Source organism: Polyergus mexicanus, unplaced genomic scaffold (assembly GCF_030449975.1).
Source record: "Polyergus mexicanus isolate NDT 795.1 unplaced genomic scaffold, iyPolMexi1.0 SCAF_8, whole genome shotgun sequence".
Taxonomy (NCBI): domain Eukaryota; kingdom Metazoa; phylum Arthropoda; class Insecta; order Hymenoptera; family Formicidae; genus Polyergus; species Polyergus mexicanus.
In genome coordinates this window covers 2,579,115-2,601,842 of record NW_027223328.1, presented here as the reverse complement: position 1 = coordinate 2,601,842, position 22,728 = coordinate 2,579,115, and the positions used below count along the sequence as shown (strand labels likewise).

At 31.2% G+C, this 22,728-nt stretch overlaps 2 protein-coding genes across 13 annotated transcripts; both read right to left on the bottom strand.

Annotated features, from left to right (window-relative positions):
- Positions 1-294: 294 nt before the first annotated feature.
- Nep3 (Neprilysin 3) lies at positions 295-15,074 on the bottom strand. 8 transcript variants are annotated; one of them, XM_070299966.1, is made up of 13 exons: positions 14,590-14,698; positions 10,731-10,844; positions 10,411-10,567; positions 9,847-10,056; positions 9,474-9,754; positions 8,768-8,866; positions 8,496-8,666; positions 7,993-8,141; positions 7,405-7,627; positions 6,633-7,092; positions 6,121-6,267; positions 5,903-6,042; positions 295-5,790 (listed from the first exon to the last, which is right to left on the bottom strand). In XM_070299966.1, exons 2-13 carry the CDS (start codon positions 10,842-10,844, stop codon positions 5,614-5,616), a joined length of 2,328 nt encoding a protein of 775 aa, XP_070156067.1. In that variant the 5' UTR covers positions 14,590-14,698; the 3' UTR covers positions 295-5,613. The 8 variants fall into 8 exon arrangements, with proteins under 8 accessions (XP_070156067.1, XP_070156068.1, XP_070156063.1 ...); XM_070299967.1 differs by having other exon boundaries at positions 14,586-14,689; XM_070299962.1 differs by lacking the exon at positions 14,590-14,698 and adding an exon at positions 13,504-13,690.
- Positions 15,075-15,950: 876 nt separating this feature from the next.
- LOC138935716 (uncharacterized) lies at positions 15,951-20,696 on the bottom strand. 5 transcript variants are annotated; one of them, XM_070300504.1, is made up of 6 exons: positions 20,515-20,696; positions 20,170-20,243; positions 19,990-20,042; positions 19,726-19,806; positions 19,409-19,629; positions 15,951-19,332 (listed from the first exon to the last, which is right to left on the bottom strand). In XM_070300504.1, the coding sequence occupies exons 2-6, from the start codon at positions 20,173-20,175 to the stop codon at positions 18,119-18,121; spliced, it is 1,575 nt and encodes a 524-aa protein (XP_070156605.1). In that variant the 5' UTR covers positions 20,176-20,243; positions 20,515-20,696; the 3' UTR covers positions 15,951-18,118. The 5 variants fall into 5 exon arrangements, with proteins under 5 accessions (XP_070156605.1, XP_070156606.1, XP_070156603.1 ...); XM_070300505.1 differs by having other exon boundaries at positions 19,409-19,562; XM_070300502.1 differs by lacking the exon at positions 20,170-20,243.
- Positions 20,697-22,728: the final 2,032 nt, after the last annotated feature.

Below are 22,728 nucleotides of genomic sequence, written 5' to 3'. Positions count from 1 at the left end.
TTGGTTTGCACGCGCTGCATCGCATCGGCGTGCGTGCTTGCGTGCGCGAAACGTCAAAAAGTGCGCCCCCCCGAACACGCACGCGCCGCGTACACGCGTATCTACATACGCGCCTCTCGCTGTATTTTCGCCTTCGGCGAAGTGTTCACTTTAGCAGGAAACGAACATGTGATGCTTTAATAGCGAAAATTATAACGCATTGTAAAGATAAAAATGAGTTTAAACTTGTGGCGGTAGAAGTGAGTAGCCCCTTAATGATGAGTACTCTGCGTTGATACCACTGCTTGATTTGATTGACAATATTATTGACAAAAGGACAAAAAATAATAAATTAATAAACTAAAAATATTTTAATATCAGTCTCGTCAATCTAAATTAGAATTTGGCTATTTAAAATTAGCATTAACTTCATTCGGAATAACATTTTAAAAACAGCTGCAATAGTGCTTCATTGCCGCAGTGATTTTAAAATAGATTGTAATCTATTCAAGGTCGACTACATATCGTGTGAATTAATAATTTTATGATCTATTCATGTGTTTAAAATTAAAAATTTACAATTAATAATAGCCTTTTAAGAGGAAATTAATTTGTGTATGTTTCCTGTCATCGTATCTGAGGCCGAAAAAACATGTTTAAAATATTCGATATAAAAATATAAAAGCAAAGGTATGCACTTACTACATGCTATATTATATTAAAAATATTATGGAATTAATTATTTGTAACATATATATGATACAGCGTTCGTCAAGCATTGAAATCTTCATCAGGCACGCGTTACTATCGCTCTTTTTGAATTTATAATAAAAAGCAACGCATGATATTTAAATAATAAATGTAAAGTATTTATTATTAAATGAATGAATATAAGTAAATGAATTTATTTAATCGGCTATTACTTGATATTGCATCTGTTGCATAAATATATCTGAAATATCTTAGAACGCGTGTTATATCAACAATATTATCTCTTTACTTTCGATAAATAAGATAGTCCAAACGCGAGTATTCTAAAGCTAATATCTTGCACGTTTCTTTAGAATCATAAAAAATTACATACCTATACTATGTATAATATAATCAAAATCAAAATTTATCACAATAAACAATACTATTTATCTCATTGATTATTATTTTACATAATTTCTTGCGTATAATTTTTTAATAATTCAACTTGAAAAAAAATCTTCATTAAGAAAATATTGTGTTTAGAAAATATTATAATATATAAATACATATAATATACTGAAACACATATTATGTGACATTATATTTCTGTGGAAGAGAATAACGCAAAGAATATAATTCAAGCGGTAAGCGCGATAAATTTTTCTATTTCTTCAGTTTTGATTTAATAATGTAACCATATATATATAGAACCTAATATACAATACAGAAAAATAATCATGGCGCGAGCATCGTCATTGAACGATGCACTTTCTGTGTTACACAAAACCATACACGAATAATATCTTCGAACACAATGCGCAAGAATGTAATCGCAAAGATGATACATACTCCTCTCATTGTTACAATCGTTATTCAGAATTATTATAAACAACGAACATTTACAAATGCATGATGCATCGGCGTCAAATATTTAAGGCCTATATGGATCTTACGCTGTAATTAGAGAAAATTTGGCTTCTTCTTACGTGGTATTTTGCCACTTTGACTTTTTAAAGGGGATGCGGAAATGAGAGAGAAATGGAGCGATTCCGGCGAGGAATAAAATGCACGGACAGAATACCTCATAATATTTTCTAAAATTTTCTCATTTCCGCATTATACATATCTTGTCGTTTTTTCAAACCTGACGAGTTTTTAACCCTAATACAGGGATCCTAGATTTAATCTTAGATATATCCCCAATGGATCGTATAACTTTCTCATCCTGTGAGATACCGTATTCTCTCGAGCATAAAAATGCACATTAATATTTGATTATTTTTTATCCTAAAAGAGATATTTTTGAAAGTCCAACAACTAAATTCTTTATCTATTTGTTGAAACAAAAATTTTTGTACAACAATATAAAAAAAAAATGAAGAAATTATACAGCAATAATGATGGCTTTATAACGCGTACTTAATTATTTTATCAAATTGTGTCAGGATATTTTCAGGGGAATTTTTTTAGAGTTATTGTTACAACACTCGCGAGAATAATATATTTCTTCGGTGTTCAGTAATGTAATCTAAAAAAAAAGTTAAACGCACCTATCTAATTATCGGTAGTTTCTTCGTTCCTTCAGACGAACGTCTCATTACGAACTTGAAATCGTAAATAAATTTACTACGTGCGTCAGTAATAAGTGTGTCTTACGCAATGTACAATGATGTTTCTCATTATCTATAATATTTTTGCTTTCTTTCTTCTATAAAAGATTACATATGTATGTACGTGTATTTCTTTCTATTTTCTTTTAAATGTTTGAAAAGGATCAAATTTTGATTAGCGTCTCTTTTGAAATATGCAATTACACTCAAACTGCGATATTATTATGTTTATTGAAGATTTTCATGATAACTGAAAAAAATCAAAGTTAAACAAGAATAAAACTTATGGTACATACGTCGCAAGATGCTGTGCCTCGTGAATTATTAATAGCTTATATCTTTTCTTCTGTGCATTTATATTTTTTTTAAATTTATTGTTTATATATAATTATTATTCTTGAATAAAACTCTATTAGAATCTTTTATCGCAGGCATATTATCAAAGTGGTGCAGCAACATAAGCCAAATAAAATTATTTTGTTTCACGTGATTTAGCAAGATTACTCTCTTTTTATCTTATAAAAGAATTTAAATATAATATATCTCTGTAAAAAATAAATATAAATCTCACAGAAAATAACTTATTGATTCTTTCATATCTATTTTTTGCAATGATATATGAGTTTTCCAGAAATTACAATGATCAACTGTTGTTTATAAACTTCTTTAAGAAATTTCTTTAACAGATAAGCAAAATTGGACACAGTTTGGTTTTTGAAAGGCTCATATTATATATCGTATGTATCGCAAGTTTTTATTTTTGTTAAATTCATTTATATTAATATATGTTAATTTCTTAAAGTTTGTTTTGTATTAAAAAGTAACAATACACGAAATTTTTCATATGTTTTTTAAACTACAGAAAAAATAACTAAATTGACGATAATATCCATATTGTCTATGACATTACAAGATATGTTCGCTATTGACTTTGCGCTCTCGTCTAGCAAGAGAAGATTACAATTGTAACATTTTTGTAGTTTTGTAGTTTTAATCGCTGCAGGCCGATTACGGTGAAGTTTGTTTTTTACTAATTAGAACGCTAAAATTAATGTTAATAAGCATTAAAAACAAAAATCTATGTCATTATATTGATAGACATATACAATACAAGCCTTCTCAATCTCGAAATCGCATTATTTACAAACTCTTTTTAGCCTTTATTAATAAAACGTTATAAGCTCTCTGGCATGTAATTATTCAATATATTAATATAACAGTATAACTTTCACGAAAAAAAATACAAGAAGAAAATGTACATAAATTATATGTTCTGATATGCATTCTATATATGCATGAGAGTGAAACATCCTGCATTTTACTGTCAATATAGCACCTATACTTCTATATAAAAAAATTTCATACAATATTTAAACATCGAATTAGAAACGATTATTTTTTGCAGAATATAGTACCTAATCTGTTTGCTGTCACACGTAAAAATTTAGAAATTTTTTCTATTTAGATTCCAATGCTCTTTCTTCTCCCCTCTTTCTTTTTCCGAGGAAAAATAATTTTAAAAATGAAGTATTCACAATTTCATAAAATAAATCTTATCGATTCTTTTTAGCAAAGTTTTCCCGCTAGATGGAAAAGTCAAAAATCTCTAATTCGCTCGAATATCAAATATGCGCTGGATGCCACGACAAATATACAATTAAGCACAATTAAAAATATTTCTCTTGACATCAGCAATAGTGTATCGTCTCGCGAGCGTGTCGCGTCATCGCGATCTCGACGGCCGAATTCCATCCACGTGCGCTAGTCTCATCAGAATAAATAATTTTTTTTATAAAATAAGCTTCTTAAACCTATATATATATATATAAAACACATTAGTAAATTTTGACTGCGAATATTACGGTACTCAGCTGTCTTTCAGCTATGGCTTGCCGAGATTATCAAGAGCAAAATGTCTAAATTTTCTAATGTTGTTATTAACATTAGAAAAACCAATAATTATAAAACTTTGTAGTATAAAAAAATTAAATTGAATCATGCGAGATTTTTGTTACTGTTTTACTTGTAAACAATACTTATATTATTTTCTAACATGTGTAAACTATAAATTATATCGTAGACTAGTTAATGCATTGTAATGAATACTGCTTGTATTGGTAAAACATTCAGGCATCCCAGATGATTGAATTTACGTGCATAAAAATTAAATAGAATGCTTAAAAATAATTTAAAAATAAGTTTAAGAACTATTAATTACCGAGTTATAATCTTGCAATTTTTCCATAATGGTTATCTTTTAATTTAAAGATCCAATTATTTTATCTATTATTCGTTTATTTCTTTAGTGCTTTCAGCCATCGTTTTATGTTTAAATCTATTGATGATTATAATATTGATTTTATGTATAAAAGTGAAAAACGACAGTGTGTACTGTATATTGAAAATATTTTTGCAGTTTTTGCTAATTAATTTTAAGAGCTTTCGATAATCTCGACAAATTATAGCTAAAAGAAGCGGTGATCGCGCGCACGACATATCTCAATGTTAAGAATAATGTATGTTAGTGGTTTTAGTGTGTATGTGTATGTGTCTATGTGTTCTTTAGATAAACAGAAAATTCTGATTATTTCTGAGTATATACCTCTTAGAGACAGTCGGCGTATAAAATCATTAATTCTTGTCAATGAAATTTGGATTTCTCTTGCAAAACCTAATATATAAGATATAAAAATTATCTTTCCTTTTGTGCTGTCTCGTGATTGCGAAAAAATGTCGATCCGCATTGCGAATAATGTTACTTAAGAGAATGATTCAGATTTTTTAACAAAAAGTACTAACTGATGGAATTTCTATTATTTTAATAATGTGTATAATATATTTCGCGCAATCTAACTAGCATACAAGCCTTAACTCGTCTGTGTGAGGGATATATAAATATATAAATTTTTTTTAATTTTTCAAGATTCAAATATTTAGGAAGAGACAGATAAAACAAAGTTTTCACGAGCTACATTCACGTCCTGAATATTTACTTACAAGTTTTTAAGTACAACTGCGAGGAGACGTCGACAGTTTTTTTGCAATACTCGACAATGCACGTTTGAAAATTGTGGCAACATTAAATCATGCATATCAAAAAAAATTAATAAATAAATTGTAAAATTTAAGCTATTTTCATATATGATAAACAGTGATATGTAAAGAAAAATGCACAATCCAATGCTCGAAGCAAGTGTTTTGCGATGTGTATGTATCCCCCCCTCATTACACAACGGCACGTACAAGCTGTGACGGTCCCACACCACGGGGCTAGAAATCAAGCTCAACCGAACTTGAATTCTTAATGAATCAGTCTGAAAAATACGAGGCGTTACCACACTTCGCACTTATAAACCGGATTCATCTTCGAATCTTTAGGGCAGTTAAATTCCTTGGCGAATTCTGGCAAGTTTGAAAGTGGTCCTATCACCCTGTACCTCGGCGGACTATGAGAATCCTTCTCGATCTGAAGAGTCATTGCCTCGGACGTTATAGCGGAGCACCAAACCTGCGGACATTTCTCATGTTGATTAAATTTTCGTAAGAATAGTATCAAGTTAAACGCGACCATTTTTCCGTTAATGTCTATATTTAAAATGGTGCAGTAATTCTATGACAACCTGTGCAAAATTCAGAAAGAATAGCTGACGATGCGTCAAGTTGAGACCGGGTAGCGGCAGTTGATCTTTGTAGCTTTTAGGCATCGAGAGATAAGCGTGATACGCTGCCTTAAGGCCGCCATTATCGGCAATATTCTCTCCTATGTATTACAATTGAACGGTCAAAACTCCGACATTTCTCTCATCGGTAAGTAATTATAAATAATCAATATTATTACCCAAAGTCTGTCGGCCATTTACATTTCGACCTTGTACTTGATACTGATCATACTGTTCCACAAAACATTCTGTTCTATTTTTAAATCGCTCTATCGTAGCGTTGTTCCACCACTGATGCAAATTTCCATGTAAATCGTATTCTCGACCTGTTCAACATTATGAAAAATACATAAGTAATAAAGATAAAATTATTTTTAAATGGATATAAATAGATGTAAATTTGAATGATTATATACACGATGCAAATATTTTGCAAGTAAAATAATAATATTATTAAAATATAAGTTTTTATTTTAAATGTAAAAATTTCGATATGATATCTAAAAAATCAAAAGTCCTCAATTCGGCTATAAAATCAATTGTTAAATTAGAATAAAACTATTTTTTTACAATATAAATAGCTTACACACGTTTGTCATAAGAAATAAATATTATATATATATTTTTTTTATTATAAGATTATATCATAAAAATATTATCCAGAGCATTTAATTCATCTTTAAACTCGTACCTTGATCATCAAAAGCGTGCGTCAATTCATGTCCCATGACTACACCTATGCCACCAAAGTTCAAACTATTCGAGTTCTCTATATCGTAAAACGGACCCTGAAGAATGCCAGCGGGAAAAACGATTTGATTCTTGGTAGGCGTATAATAAGCGTTCACGGTCGGCGGCGTCATTATCCAAGTGGTCTTATTCACCATCTGATCGAGCTTCTCGAGATTCTTACGCAAATTGTACTTATTCACGCGCAAATTATTTTGGAAGTATTCGTTTTGTTTGATCGCCAGATCTCTGTAACGTTCGTCGAGTTCGTTGGGTTGTAGAATGAAGTCCGGAAAGCCGATCATATCGGTAATAGCATTCGCCTTCTCTTCCGCGGCCTTTCTCGTCTCCGCGTCCATCCAATCTAGATTTTTTAGATTTTTCGTGAACGCCTTGCGAACTTGATTGATCATTTCTTCCGCCTATAAAAACAACGATCGAGGCAAAATATTATTGTATAAATTAAAAGGCCGCATCTTCTAGGAATTATTTAAATAATAAGTTCAGTATCTGAAAATCAGTATTAGATTCACAAACTATTCATGTTTCTGAAAATTTCGAGGATATAATAAGTCCTGTCTTGAAACGATAAACTGTTATTTTTCATTTTGACTTGTACGATTAAGAAAAATAATTGTAATAAGTAAGATCTTTTCTCTAAGATTGACACATTGATATATATATATATATATATATATATATATATATATATATATATATATATATATACTAACCATGGGTTTACTCTTGCCGTGGAAAACTTCTCTAACGAACATTGCGCCAATAGCGAAACCCATGGCGTTATTAACATCGCTAATGCAATAACGCCACTGTTCCTCGTGGCCTTCCGAGCCGAGCAAGGCTTTCCGCAAACCCTTGTAAGCTTCGCGGAACGGCTTTGACAGGCACGCCGTCAAGGACCTCACGGTCTGCCAAATCAGATAGTTATTCAGTTTTCTGTGGAAAGAAAGGGGGTAGAGAAAAAAATTAATGATTTTGTCCGATGGAATCGAAAAAGATCGATAAATGCCTTGATATTCATTAGAGATCGTGCATTTCTTTATCGATTGTTAAATATCATTTTTTTAAAACAAATTTCACCCCAACAAAAATTAGAGGATTATTTATAAAAAAACAGTCGCTTTTAGATATATTATTATATATCTGTAAACTTAAAATTTAATGTTTGTTAAATAAAGTCAATTTAATTAATTAATTGAAGAACGAAAAAATATCTTTTATTAATTTAATCTTTTAACGCATTTGCGTTTCAAAGTAAGTTTGCCATCTCTGATGTATCTCACGCATATATATATACGTACATCTTCCCGTCGATCGTGCTGTTGTACTCATTCACGAGTTTCGTCAATTTCACAAAGTATTCCGGTGCAAAATTTACGATCATCGCTTTACTATTGATCTTCTTATTCACGAGACGCGTAGCGTTTTGAAAGTAATCCACCCACGACATCTAAACAGATGAGAGCTATGTCTATCGTAATTTCGTCGATACTTCTTATTCGAAAAAAAAAAAAAAAATATCCTGATTAAAAAAATATATTAAAAATATTCTTAACACACGTGTGAGTGACAGGATATTATGTACAGGATATGATGGAGAGCCAGGATATCGCACATGCAGGATATGATACAGGAAAAGACATTATCTCATCCAGGATATTACTACATGATATTATATCATAGAGGAAGTCATATTAAGTGACCGCAAAATATGTTGCAACAATTGGCTGCAAGTTGGTCGTAAATAATAGGAACGCGAATATTTTGAAAACATTCTCGATTGAATAGGAGATAATAAACGTACGAAGGGTGCTTTACGTTGCAATTCGTTCAATGGCATCAAATTGTAGAGCTTCTCTTCGTCCCTGCGTTCCTCGGGCGGTATAGTGATTTTCGCAAGTTTCGTCTCGAAATCGATTATATCCTGCATCTGTTTCTTCGTGGAGTTCTCCTCACCACCTAAGAGCACGCCGATCTGAAAACGTGCACGAGTACCTGTACTCGATTCGCCCGATGCGATGCAGCGTATCGTGCGGCGATAAATCGTGCACGCAAATACATGCTGCCCTTGTGTACCTTTGTCATGTAGTCTAAGTAAGCAGCTAGAACCTTGCCATGCTCGGATACGTTGAGATAATTGTCTGCAGTCGGTAGCGTTAAGCCTCCTTGATCAATCTTGAAGATAGAGATCAATCTCGATATAATATGCGGCACATGTGACGTTAACTATATAAAGATTACGAAAGATTCTTCTTCTAATTCATTAATTGCAAAGAAATTGTTGTACCATTAATTATTTTTTTCAAACAAAATATTTTATCTTATACGTGCTATAAAAAAAAATTAAAAATTTTATAAAAAATTTTTTGCACTCTAAAAATATATATTGATTCATTAAAAAATAAGACAAAATGTAATAATAATAAGTTTGATGAAGAGCCAAATAATTTTCTTTAAAAGAAAACTCGACATATGTATAGAATACTTTTAATTATAATATTATCTTCGGAACGGAAGTTTTTTAACATTAATTTAATTAACCGCCAAGCTATAATTATGCGTCATTACTACAACAATAATAATAAAAATAAAAAATTTAATTAGTATTATTGTTTTAATGAAATTAAGTTTTATAAACGAGAAGAATAATAATAATCAACTTATTGTCAAAAGTAAAAGGCTTCATAAGAGACACGCCTAGATTTTTCTCATATTGTTAATCTAATTTCTTTCTCTCTCTCTCTCTCTCTTTCTCTCGCTCTCTCTATTATAATCCGCTTACCTGGATTATGTGTCTAGTACTGTTTCGATCGTCTTCGTTCACGGCCCAGGAGAATAGTCCGCCCATATTGTAAACGTTTTGCAGGATATGCATGCTGTTTTGTAGGGACCACGCGCTTATGTTGAATTTGCCAGAGATGTTCCAGCCACCGATATTTTCCAACAGTTCCAGCATCGGCTTAGCTCCGAGTGTCTCGATAGTCTCATTGCCGTCCATGCAGGATAGATAATAATATTTCGCTTTCTTTTCAGCCTTTGACTTCATCTCGCTCAACGGTTTTTCTATGCGCGAAATATACGACTTATTACGTATACATATAGGTACACACGTCAAAATTATCCGTAATAAATTATGATAACTTATAAATGGTTACCGAGAACATTCTTGACGACCAGTTGATTATCCTGATCCAGTTTGCCGAACGTGCCCCAAACACTTTTCCCATCCGGAATGGGATTTTTCTTCCTCCAACCTCCGCAAGCATATTCGTAAAAATCTTCACAAGGATCGACGGAATAATCTATACTATTAATTATGGACGCTGCCACCGTAACACAATGTTCTGTGAGGCAATATGTGCCATCTGCAATGATTTGTAGAATTAGAACTGATTATACTGGCATTGATTAGTTTTATCTGCTTACACTATAAATGAAACTACGAAAAGATTATCGGGCCAATGTCCAAAAACGATCTTAAAAAAATTGTTGACAAAATGTAATACATTATAGAGAGATTAAAACCGATTGTATTGCTATCGGCTACTTTAGAATTAACTTTAATTAATAAAATTTTTTTTTTTTTTTTTTTTATGATAAATATAAAACTTAATTTAAAAATGAATAATATCGCTTAGAAATGAGTAACACATTGATTGGTTCATTTTATCCAGATATTGTTGATAATATTAGTAATTCAGAAGTGATTAATTTTTCACCTTCTCCGTGAGAGGTAACATGTAGAATCTGTGCCTCATCCCAACCGTTCTTGCTACTAATCACGATGGTGAATACTATAATCGTCAGTGATAGAACAGCGCAAATTACGAGAAGGCATCTCTCCAAAGTACTTCTCGCCTTCCACATCGTTGTACCCTGAAATAACATAGTCGTATTGATTGTTTTAATGATGATTGATTGTTGAGATAATGATTCGTTACGAATCATCGATTTGAAATTATAATTCTGTAACGATAGCTTTCGGAAAATATTTGATTAATTGAATATTATATATATATATATATATATATATACATACCGTATGATATCTTATATGTGTAGCAGATGTACTGATGCCCTCGCTATTTAAAGCGACGGAGCCGATGCTGCTACTGTCTTCATCTTCGAATTCGGCCTGTTTATATCTCGTCATCTGAAGAGAGCCATATAAAAATAAATTTCAGAGATTTAAAGCAATATTTAAATCGATAATATGAGTTGCCGGTATCGCGTCAATTTATGAATAATAAAGAATTGCATTTGATCTTTACGACTTGTGTGCAGTAAAGTTTCTGTTTTTCTTACTGCATTTATATTGACGTTAAAACGAGAAATCATGCAAATGCTTTTCTTACAATATACGTCTAAATAAATTATTGATTAATTACTTATGCAATTGCGTATCCTGCAAACAAAAATAAAACAAGGTGCGTCTCGCGTATGTTTAAGATAAAGCAATTAATTAGTCGTAAATTTATAGTGTGCGCGGTGATCTATAACTTCGCTTCGCGCTCCAAAGATAATAGAATAACGCGACTCGTTACTTATAAATAATTAAAAGATATCTATTATTTAAAATTTATAATTATTTATTTATAATTACAATAAATTGTAAGAGATTTTATCAGATGAAAAAATTAATTCTCTATTTTATTAAAGATTTTATAACAATATGCAATAAGACTCCGCAAAACACGCAGTATATTTACAACTTTATTTTTGCGTAACGTAGTTAAACGCAGATCACGTACAAACATTTTACGTAATCATTAGAGAGCCCGAGTTTTCTAAATTAATATTTTAAAAATTTCGAATTTTAAATATTAAATCTTTTAAATATTGTAATTGTTGTTTTATTAAATATTTTACGGTAATTTATTTCTTCATTTCTTTGTTATTTTTTTTAATTTTATTCTAAGCAAAAAATATCGACGAGTAGAATTCATCGCGAAAAATTTTTATAGAGGACACAATTGCCGCGAAAGAGAAGCATTTCATATTGGTATTTCTTGCTGATCCTTATCTACATCGCAGACATTTGTTTTTGTAACACAGTTTGCCGTGTGGAAATACAATAGACACAATGATCTTAATTCAAATATTGCAATCCAGTATCAACAGTCGTGCATAAAGCGATATTCATACAGCGTAACGCTACGATGACGGAAAAACGAAATTCATGAAACGTAAACATGGAATTAAATTAAATTCGCTGGAATGATAACAGCAGCTGCTATTCCTAATTTAATTCCAACTTATTTCACTATAAATATATAAGTAGATGCTGGCGCGTTAAATTTTAACATAGAACTTTGCTTCTTCATTTACCCAATCGTATTTAAGTCACTCTATTTCTTATTCAAACGCGTCAAGAAAGAGATCAAATTTATAAGAAAATCAAATTAGTAAAAGTTGCAAATAATATCGAATTTCAAATATCAATAACGAGATGTCAAAAATTTCTTTCTGATAAAGATTTTCAACGCGCGCACTTCGCGGAGATAGTTCCCGGTCGTGACTTTCATCGAAGATGCAAAACTCACTCGCGAACTTCGTAGCAAAGCTACGATTTTAGACTGTGCTAAAAATACGTCGCTCTTGACTCTACAAAACGTTCTAAAGGCGCGTTCAGGCGGTATCGGCCGTGAAAGGCCGGAAAAGTTTATTGAAAACTCACGTCGCACTTTATGCTTATCATCGCAATTAACACTTATCAAACGAATACAAATTATTCAATTTTTTACGGAAAAAAATTAACTGTTGTCGCATGAACATATACACTACGTTTGACGTGAACGCGAGCCTTCCTTCTCGTCAGTCTAATACGCCTATTGACGTACAGCCTCCGTTTCGGATGAAATTCGCTGATAACATTTACGTCATCGTAAGCAAAAGCAGATGACAGATTTACAAATACTTTACATGTGCTTCGATGATAGCGTCGCATTTTTTCTTTTTTTCTTTTTTTGTTCCATTATAAGATCGTACATAATATTTTTATTATTTGACTCTTACAAGTGAAGACGTTCCATCATTTCTATATGCTGAATGCATAAGAAAGAAAAGAGATCACTAGAGATTTGATACTTTATATATAAATGTTTCTGATTTTTAAAATATATCTACATTGAATTTAAAAAAAAAAAGGATATGAGACAAAAGAGTTTTTAATGTAAGTGTGTGTAACAAATACCCAATATACAAGATCCATTTTTAATATAAAGCTGTATTTAAAATAGATTTTACAAATCGTTAATTTGTTTTATTTTCGTTTGGGATTCTTTAAGTCAACATTTTAAAAGCGTGTTTAAAATACACACATTTACAAAATACACGCTTGTGACAATAATTCCGGCTGTTTTTAAATATTTTATTTTATAAAGGTATTCAAAAATATGAAAATTAAAATTATATTATATTTATATAAGTTTGTAAACGCACGATTTATTTAATATTAAAGTTGTAGTTATAGATAGATTCCAGAAAAGTCTAAATTTCACTATAACAAAATTTTGATTTTTGTATTAGTCAAATATTTAAATGTTAAGAAATCGTAAAAAGATCGTCTTTGCTTTAAAAAAAAAGAAAAAAAAAATCGACTCTCGATTATATCATTTCATAAATAAAAAAAGTATTGGTGTTGATATCACATGCAATGCATCTTCAATACACACAGCACACTAAATCAAAATTAAAAACACTAAAATAGTTCACATTACAAATTACCATGTAAAGTAATAATTAACGGATTTTTTATTATATAATTAATTTTTTAAATAGATGTCAAAAAGAAAAAAATAGAATTAAACCACCGTCATTTTCAAGACTTCTCAGAAGTCGAGAAACGGTGTACTTCACTTTCGTAAGCACTTTTAATTACGCATTCACTCCGTTTTATTTTCGCGATTTTGCACGAAACGCGAAACACGCGGGACGTCCTGATGCCGTGGCAACAAGCAAACTGCAATCGGCTTGCACGCGCTGCATCGGCGTGCGTGCGTGCGCGACACGCCAAAAACGCGCGCCCCGAACACGCACGCGCCGCGCGCACGCGTATCTACATACGCGCCCCTCGTTATATCTTCGGCTTCGGCGAAGTGTTCGCTTTAGCAGGAAGCGGACACTTGTGACGCCGTTATCGCCATTAAAAAATTTTGCGGCTTGACACGACAGTCGACAGATCATTATACCGTAACAAGATCAACAATTCACAGCCGGCTACGATACAGACACAATGTAGAATATTATACGGGAACACTAAAGGGAGCACGGATCAGATTTCGCGTCGCATATATATGTGAAACGAGAAGAAAAATGTCAATATTCTAATAAATTAGAACGTTGCATAAAGAGAAAGAAATTATCGAGAAATTTATAAAATTTTGTCATAAGAGATCTTTCTCTTCCCTTTTTTCAGGATACACATAATAGTAAATTACATATGTCGATTTTCATGAAGATTTGATTTTCAAATCTAATCTTTCAAAGTCTTCCCGATAAAATTCACATTGGGGAAATTTATACATCATTGCAATTCAATACACAAGCGGAGGTAGCATATATTTAGGCGCGAGAGTATCAAAAGTTGAAAACAAGGTCGCGTCAAATACTGATATATCGTAATCGCATGCAATCAAGTATATTTACGCAAATACCGCGCTTTAATTTACACATATATATGTATTTTTGTATGTTTGTGTCTGTGTGTATTTGTAACAAACCATGACCTACGGTCATTAACGCTTATCAATGAGGTAAACCGTAATTATAAATGTCGTACAAAGAAGATGATACGGGCGTCGCAATCGTCACACTATCTCCCATGATATGTCAAAGCATGTTATTCGTAATCATAAACGTTACATAACAAGAGAGCTTTCCGAGCAGAACATACATACAAAGACGTTTCATATTCGACTTCGGCTCAACTCAGAACCATTTCGTCAGCCGGAATCAGGAAAGCGGGAATGTTTATTGCACACGCTCGCGTCGCATTTGCGGATGCGTGTCCGAAGGACTCACCTTCACCGACATCTTGACCCGGCACACGATCGCGCAACCACTGCACTGTCACCTTAATTATTGATTCACCATTGAGGGTGGAACACACACACGTGCACACACACACACACACACACACACACACCCACGGATCGGGGAGGCAACGATTGAGGGTCGATGGACAAGGCAGATGACAGGAGGGTTGATGGAAGAGATCGAGGCGGGGAGAAGACGGCGAGTTTTTTACACTTTCGAGTATTCTCGTCTGTCACCGCGACTATGACATTTTTTGTCGTTTTCTGCCAGCGTAGCCGCTAAAATATGCTGCAGTCGGCTCTTTCGTGGCGGCGGCCTCTTTTTCTCTCTCTCTCATGGGGGATGCTTCGCCGCCCTTGCTATACCCGCTTCTCCCGCCTGCCTCGCGAATCCCGTTTATATTGATTTCTCGCTCGTCCAGTTGCACCTGCCATCTCTTATCGTCGTTTCACGATAAGTACTGCCTTATCATACTGATATTATTCCGTCGTATGTTAATCAGTGATTCAGCAAAGCATTCAAGGATTAAAAAAAAAAAAAAAATAGATTGATACAAATAATTGGATGATTAAACGTTCAAATCGATGTATGTCCATGTAACACTTCTTGGAAGAGATAAAGTAAAAAAATTAAAAAAATTGTTGGATATTCATTCCGGCAAAAAAAAAATTCCTGATTTTACTTTAATTTTTTGAATATATATTTATTATTTCTACTTCTAATATATTAAAACATTACTTATTATCAATCGATATGTTAGCATTACTTATTACTACATAAATATCGAATGTTAAATAAAAAGAAATTTACTTTAGATATCTCTATTTAATCTGAACAATAATTGATGCATATTTTTAAAACTTTCAATTATTTCTTCTTGAAAAAATTTAGATAAATTAAAGATAAAGTTATATAGAAATAAATAAAGAGGAGTTTTTTTGAATAGTTTCTAAATCACTCTTTTATTTCAAGAAAATTGGAAACTGATATTATTATCGCATTAAATTTTATTTTTAATAGATTTTTTAACAAATTTGAAATAAATTAATTTTTTTACCATCCAACTTTTGTAACTATCATCTCTTCTGTATTCCCTTGTTTTATATTTATGTACGCTTGAAAATTACAAGATATATTTTATTGTTTTAAAGAATTTTATATTTAAATAGACTAAAAGTATACTTGGATACGTGAATAAATATTTCGTGTTTATTTTGCAGACAGACATTTTTTCACATTAGTATAATATCTTATATACAGTATCATTGATTCCGCGCGAATATATGATTGCATATTACGAAGAAAAGATCATTCAAACTAGAGCTTATTAAAACTATACGATATGACGCGCAGGATAACACGCAAAATATAGTAGCTTCTGACTAAAAATTCTCATAGACTCGTAATTTATCGTGCATACATATACATATATACAAGCTTACGGTATAATCACGCGGAATCCTTAAACAGCCTCCATTTATTAATTAGGATCGGTTACAAAAATGGATATATTTGTTGTATAATCATGTGAACTCCTTAAACAGCCTCCATTTATTAATTAGGATTGGTTACAAAAAATAATTGTGTATATACATATTGTGTATATATTTATTTTGTTTTGCATTTTAAAGTAAGACCTCCTTGGCTACGAGACTGCGTGTCTCGCTTATCCAATACTCTTGCTTATCTAACGGACTTGTCGCTATTGGCACATACGTGTTTCTTGGACCGTTATTATAATTCAAGAATCTAAATTGAAGAATTAACGCATTCGACGTAGTATTCTGCGACCTTAAAATATTCGAAGAAGTGTAGCGCGTATAAACCAATGGCTTAATCTAATTTTATTCTAAACAATATAATTCGACCATTACAATTAATATATATTGCCACGATTGATCAAAATATTATAAATTAAATGTCATTCATGTCGCAATACGATAGTTTATCTTCTTATATATTATATGTGCAGAAAAATTGAATAAAGGAAACATTTTAAACACTTGTTATATTAAACACATTGTTAATTTTAAACACATTTAAAACAACAAAATGAACACATTACATGATATAATCGCATATTTTTAAGCCAAATTCAATAATAAATTGTTTTGACTATTTTCTAATATTTTTTCTAATATTCAATTTTGAACAAATTTCGCTTTCGGCTTTTCATATTTTTATGCGGTCGCATTTTTATTACAGCAGTATATGCCTGCTTTAATCGTGAACAAATTATATAATTGTCTTGGATAACTATATATATCTTACCCTTAAATACGTGTGCAATGTGTAGTAATCAACTTTACGCACTTTTTAATATCGAGATAATATTAATGTGCACATATATTTGTGATAGAAGCTTAAATATATATAGAGGACTGTCTTGACCGGCTTGAAATACAGCTCGAAAAATGAGACTATTTCGGCATTGTCAAGTTCGATATCAATATCGTTACAAAAAATACGTCGAAATTTATATTATAATATTTAAAAAATAAATCTTATGTTATTTCTTTTCTTTTTTTTTTTTTAAGACCTTAGTCTCTTCTGTAAAGACTTTGTTCATAAGTGCGTTTCCACCCAAGGATTTAAAAAAATGTGCGATGATTATTTGCTTACATATTATTACGATATAGAGAAATAAAGTATAATGATTGATATCCTTTTTTTTTTGCGTAAGTGGATTAAATTGGTCCGCTGCCTGTGCAAGTACAACGTTCCTGAAATACTGTTTGAACCGTTCCGAAATCTTAAATTACGTCAAGTATAGTGCAGGAATAAAAATTGGATCAGTGTCTAATAGAATGTTGAAAAAGATTTTCTCATGGCAGTGTGTCGCAGATACCAGAAATAACGCTTTGTCGGTGTATGTAAGAACACACTATTATCTATCACACTTAGATAATATTTAATATCACAATAGGTAATCAAAAAATAGTTTAGCTTTGGAGTTGCGGTATTATTTGCAAAAAATATTGCGAGAGTGCGATTTAAGTCTAATGTCTAACATTATATTCGCTAATTCTACGCGAGAGAATAGTGGATGATATATAAATCTCACAAGATTTAATCATCACATTCAAAAATTAAAGATGCAATAAAGTAATGCGAAACAATAATATAAAGTCGGTAAATATGGAATATTATTGTATTAAATATATCATTAATTACACACGTAGGTGTTAAAAAAAAAAATATATATAGCATTACTTTTAATAAAATTGAATCCTCGTTTTTTATCACGATATTCGGAAGATGAAGATTATTCTAACGCGATTCTCGATAACGAACGATTATGTTTCTATTGCTATATAAGTTACGCGCGAATAACAGAGAGACAAGAATATAAGCATCGCTTAATACAATGATAAGGATTTCAATTTATACTCAGTCTAGCGACTTCGATCTGTTTAATTTGTGTTTACTTTCAAGATCAAAGTTTGTACTCCGATTCATTGTACGAAGATCACGCGCCTTTTCGACATTTTCACTCGGAAGCAATTGCGCATTTTCAAAAATAAAAGATTCTAATATCACATTATTGGATGGATTTGATTGAGAAGAACTCGCAACAACCTCTACCGCTTGTTTCGGAGCATTCGTGTTACAAAGTGTGTTCTCGGAAACTGCCATTCGATTGGAATTAAAAGCGCATCGTTGAGAGCTCGACGAATCTTTGAAAGAAATTCTTTGGAAGCTGCTGCCTTGGTAAATGATATCTCTAGTGTGATTATGCGGTAATCGCACGAAACCGCCGTAATCCGGACGTTGTTTCGACAGGTTTCTTTGTGCCGTAGAGATCACGGGGCATATACGCTTCAGTTCGTTCTCGCTTCCGCTTCCCTCTGATTTAGGCGAGGAAACACGCATCTTTCCAATTGTCGCACACCTTTGCTGAGACGTACAATTTTCATCCTGTACGGTAATCTTGCCGTGGACTTTCAATACAGATTGATCATTTCCATGCCATGGACTGTGTTCTCTGTAGCTGCCAGTAGCAGTATCAATATCGGGCATTGCACATCCTTCTGCATTTTGAACTTCGTAACTATGAGTTGCGTTTTCCGCATTCGAGACATCGACCGATCTGTCCATTGAATATCCTGGCAGCCGTTGTGAACTGTTCTGATAACTAGGACTAAAATTGCTTCCTCCAGAAGCGATCGATTCCTGTGGATACTCCAAAGGAACGCACATATTTTGACTAATAGCGCCATTCGCTACGCAATATTGCGAGAAATGCGCGAACGGAACATTCTCGTGATTGTCAAGCTGATGGGAAGCCGCGTTATCACTTTGACTGGAATTACCATCCACCAATCTGGCTGGAGAATTGCAAGTATAGAAGAAACACTGCGATACATTCGGATTTGGTATCACGTTTGCCGTTTGTAAGTTCAGTCGCGCAGAAGATTCCGGTGACGCTGGATTGGAAATCTTGCCGCGCGTCTGTGCTATTACTGTCTCATAACTTGGCGGTGGACCGTATAATTGATAGTAAGGGCAACTGTTATTGTTTAATACTACATTCATATTCTGATAGTGCGTTGAAGTAGTTGCATTACCGTTATATGTTGACGCTGCTGTATTTCTTTGAGGACCTATTAGAAAAATTTATATGTATAAATATTTTTACATTTTATGTGCTTTGTTCATAAAATAAAAAAGAATATAAACCTTTCCACATACGATGCAATAGGACGGTATTTCTTGCTGAATTGTATGTAATACGAGCTTGCTGCGCTCGGCAAGATGTATTACGAAGAGAATTTTGAGATCTAGGATAGAAAGATCGAGTTGGAATAGCTGAAGCTGCTGCTCTATATCTGCCCTGCAACCAGTATCGATACCACCAGCCACCACCGGAACACACAAGGAACATGATTATAACCAGAATCCTGAAATATTTTGAATTTTTATATTGTTCAAGATACAAAATATTGTTATAATAATTGTTGAAGCAAAAAAGGATTATTGTTAAAGATTCTACTTACCAATAGTACCATAAATGATGGAAATGGAGTCCAGGTGACACACAACAACCAAAAGTGCAACAATATTCTGTTCTTGAACATCTGCAAGATGTTTTACAATTGGCATAAAAATGACTTTTAATATTTATATATAAGTGATAATGAATATTTTTTATATAAATGATAATGAATATTTATATATAAATAATATAAATAATTTGTAAACATATTATATAGATTACATGTAGTCAAAATTGTTGAAATGTAAAAAAATGCAACTCTTACTCATAGTATTTTAATTCTCCAGGCATATTTCCAGCACAGTACTTTGCTTCTGCCTACAAAAATTACATTATCCTTAACAAAGCTTTATAAAGAAAAAAAAAGTAATATATATATATATATATATATATATTGCATTTTCCCACAATTTATATAAATATATTTTAATGTACTTTAATATACCATCATAAAATCCCATAGTATGCTCTATAATGAATCTTTTGCATTTGAAAGTTTATCATAATTCCATTGTTTAACTATATGAAAAAAATAATAAAGTTTAATGCAATTGAGTAAAAAAAGATCTCTTTCTCTTTCTAAATAAATTATTTAAATATAATAATTATACATACATACACACACACACACACACACACACATATATATATATATATATATATATATATATATAAAATCATAAAATATAAATTAGTAATTTTTAAATCTGATATATAATATTCTCTTGAGAATTGTAGAAAAAGCTAAAAAAATGAGCATTATTTGTTCGTAAAGGACAAGAATACTTACATAAATTAGACACTTTGATGTACCCGCGAATATCGCGAGTTTCTTTTTGCTATTGCGAACCATTTTGCTAATATCCACGTCGTCGATTCCGCAATCAAGCGCAATAAGATCTAATACAATGTTTTGACATAATCGCCATTTCCAACCGTCTCTGATGCATGTACACACAACATTGTAGCATTGCGCGCATATCGCTTATTGATTTCAATTTCGGAACTCAACAATGACGTCAGGTCACTATCAGTGCTACCACCATGATAAAAATGAGCGAATATAGACTTCCCTTCTTTCGAAATATACATTTTCTTTTCTCTTATATACTTCGTATAATAATTTGTATTTGTTTTTTTATGAAGGGATATTAATCTCATTCAAATGTATCCGTTATTTTGAGCGAAATGACACGGGCCAAAATCTACCGATTATTAGCGGACAGAAGCCTGAGAGAGATCACGTCGCCGTTCTTTATAAGATGCCTTTTCTAACTGATACAGTAGCGTCAACTAGGTCCATTTTAGAGCCGGAACTACATGATCAGATTCATTTTTCGGTGCTACGGTAAAACAACCGGTTAGTGCTTGCTAAATCCAATTGTGAATCAATATTGCAAAGAAATATTACAAATTTATTAATGTTTTATTAATTGCGCGTGATGTTTTGCCGTTCTATTATATACTACGGACAGCAATAATAAGTTATCATTAAAGTATTTTTATATATATGTGCATGTGACATAAAATAAATTTTCTTAAATTATTTTTCTTAATAATTTTTCCCTAATTTTTAAATATACATATAACGCGTGGAACGTATTTACAATAAATTGTTTTTACCTTTTTCTTATTCTTGAAAGAAAATTATCAAACATTTTAAGCAATATCAAATTATGTTTTTACTTCATACAGCTTTTTATAATTAATTATTCATTATTTATTAATTATATTATTTAAGTAATTTTTTAATTTATAAATTCAGTTGGATGCACTATTGCGCACTGATGCTCATTAAAAGCTATTATATATAAATTTATGTGAGCATAATTTATATATAAGCATAAGTAATTAAAACGATAAAATAATTAATATTATATAAGTCTTTTGAAAATAAACATAATAAAAGATACACTTAACACTAATTTTGCTCGAAAAACAAGATTCTTCGCTCTTGTGTCTAACGAGTATATTTATTAAATATATAAATATTTTTATAAAATTTTTATATTTCTTATATTTTTAAACGTAATCTTATACTTGATCAATAATATTTTTGCAAATAAAATGACAAAAAAAACGCGACATTATTTGGATAAATTTCAATTAGATATAAATTTAAAAATTAGATAAAATATTTTTTTTCTTATCTAAATAAAAATTATCCAAATTATATCATGTTTTTGATGTCATTTTAATTAAAAATCTCATTAATCCATTAAAATTATTTTCAAAAGATTATTTTCTAAAATAAAACATAAATGTTTTAGTTTTTATTATAGAAAATTTTTGAATATTAATAAGACTTTTGAATATTATAAATAAATTATTATAGATAAGTAAAGATCTCCGATATCATCGAAAGCGAGTCTCTTACACATGAGGGGCTTATTCCTTTATTATATAGTATTTTACGAATATATATGTATCATATTATCATAGAAAATAAAACTTTTATATTTTGCATTTTACCTGTTTGAAAATAATTTTTATGGATTAATAATTTTTTGCGATTAAAATGATATTAAACACGATATAAACCGAATAATTTTTAATTATATGTAGCCAAAATTTTTATTATTAGTTTAGTTAAAAATTATATAGTTTAGTTAAGATTTATATTGTGTTTGATGTCATATTAATCACAAAAATTAATCTCATTAAAATTATTCTCAAACCGGTAAAATACAAGCAAGAATCTCTCTTAAAGTAAGAATCAAAATGACATAAATCTAAATTATAAATTATTGTTTTGTTACGATTCTTGCAAATAATAAATATTTTTTTATCGATACTTAAAGTAAAGATATTTTACTCCATACTTTATTGTTTGATTTTTCGACGATTTAAATATGATTTGGATTGAGAACAATAAAATAGTCGAATCGCAGGTCCGAGTAATTAATATAACGATAAGCTCTGTGATATATAAATCGTTTATTAAATAATTGATCCATAATTTAAAATATTTATATAATTTAATATTCCGTTTGTATACATCATA

Bases quoted from the DNA above. Each gene is read 5' to 3' on its own strand.
- Nep3 (XM_070299960.1), bottom strand. From the start codon at position 12,389: ATGATAAGCATAAAGTGCGAC. The intron at 10,057-10,410 runs GTGAAAAATTAA...AAATCATTGCAG, and splicing joins TGTTACCTCTCACGGAGAAG to ATGGCACATATTGCCTCACA. The intron at 6,268-6,632 runs GTACGAGTTTAA...AATGTTGAACAG, and splicing joins GCACGCTTTTGATGATCAAG to GTCGAGAATACGATTTACAT.
- LOC138935716 (XM_070300502.1), bottom strand. From the start codon at position 20,577: ATGGTTCGCAATAGCAAAAAGAAACTCGCGATATTCGCGGGTACATCA. The intron at 19,807-19,989 runs GTAAGAGTTGCA...AACATCTTGCAG, and splicing joins GGAGAATTAAAATACTATGA to ATGTTCAAGAACAGAATATT. The intron at 19,630-19,725 runs GTAAGTAGAATC...AAAATATTTCAG, and splicing joins CATCATTTATGGTACTATTG to GATTCTGGTTATAATCATGT.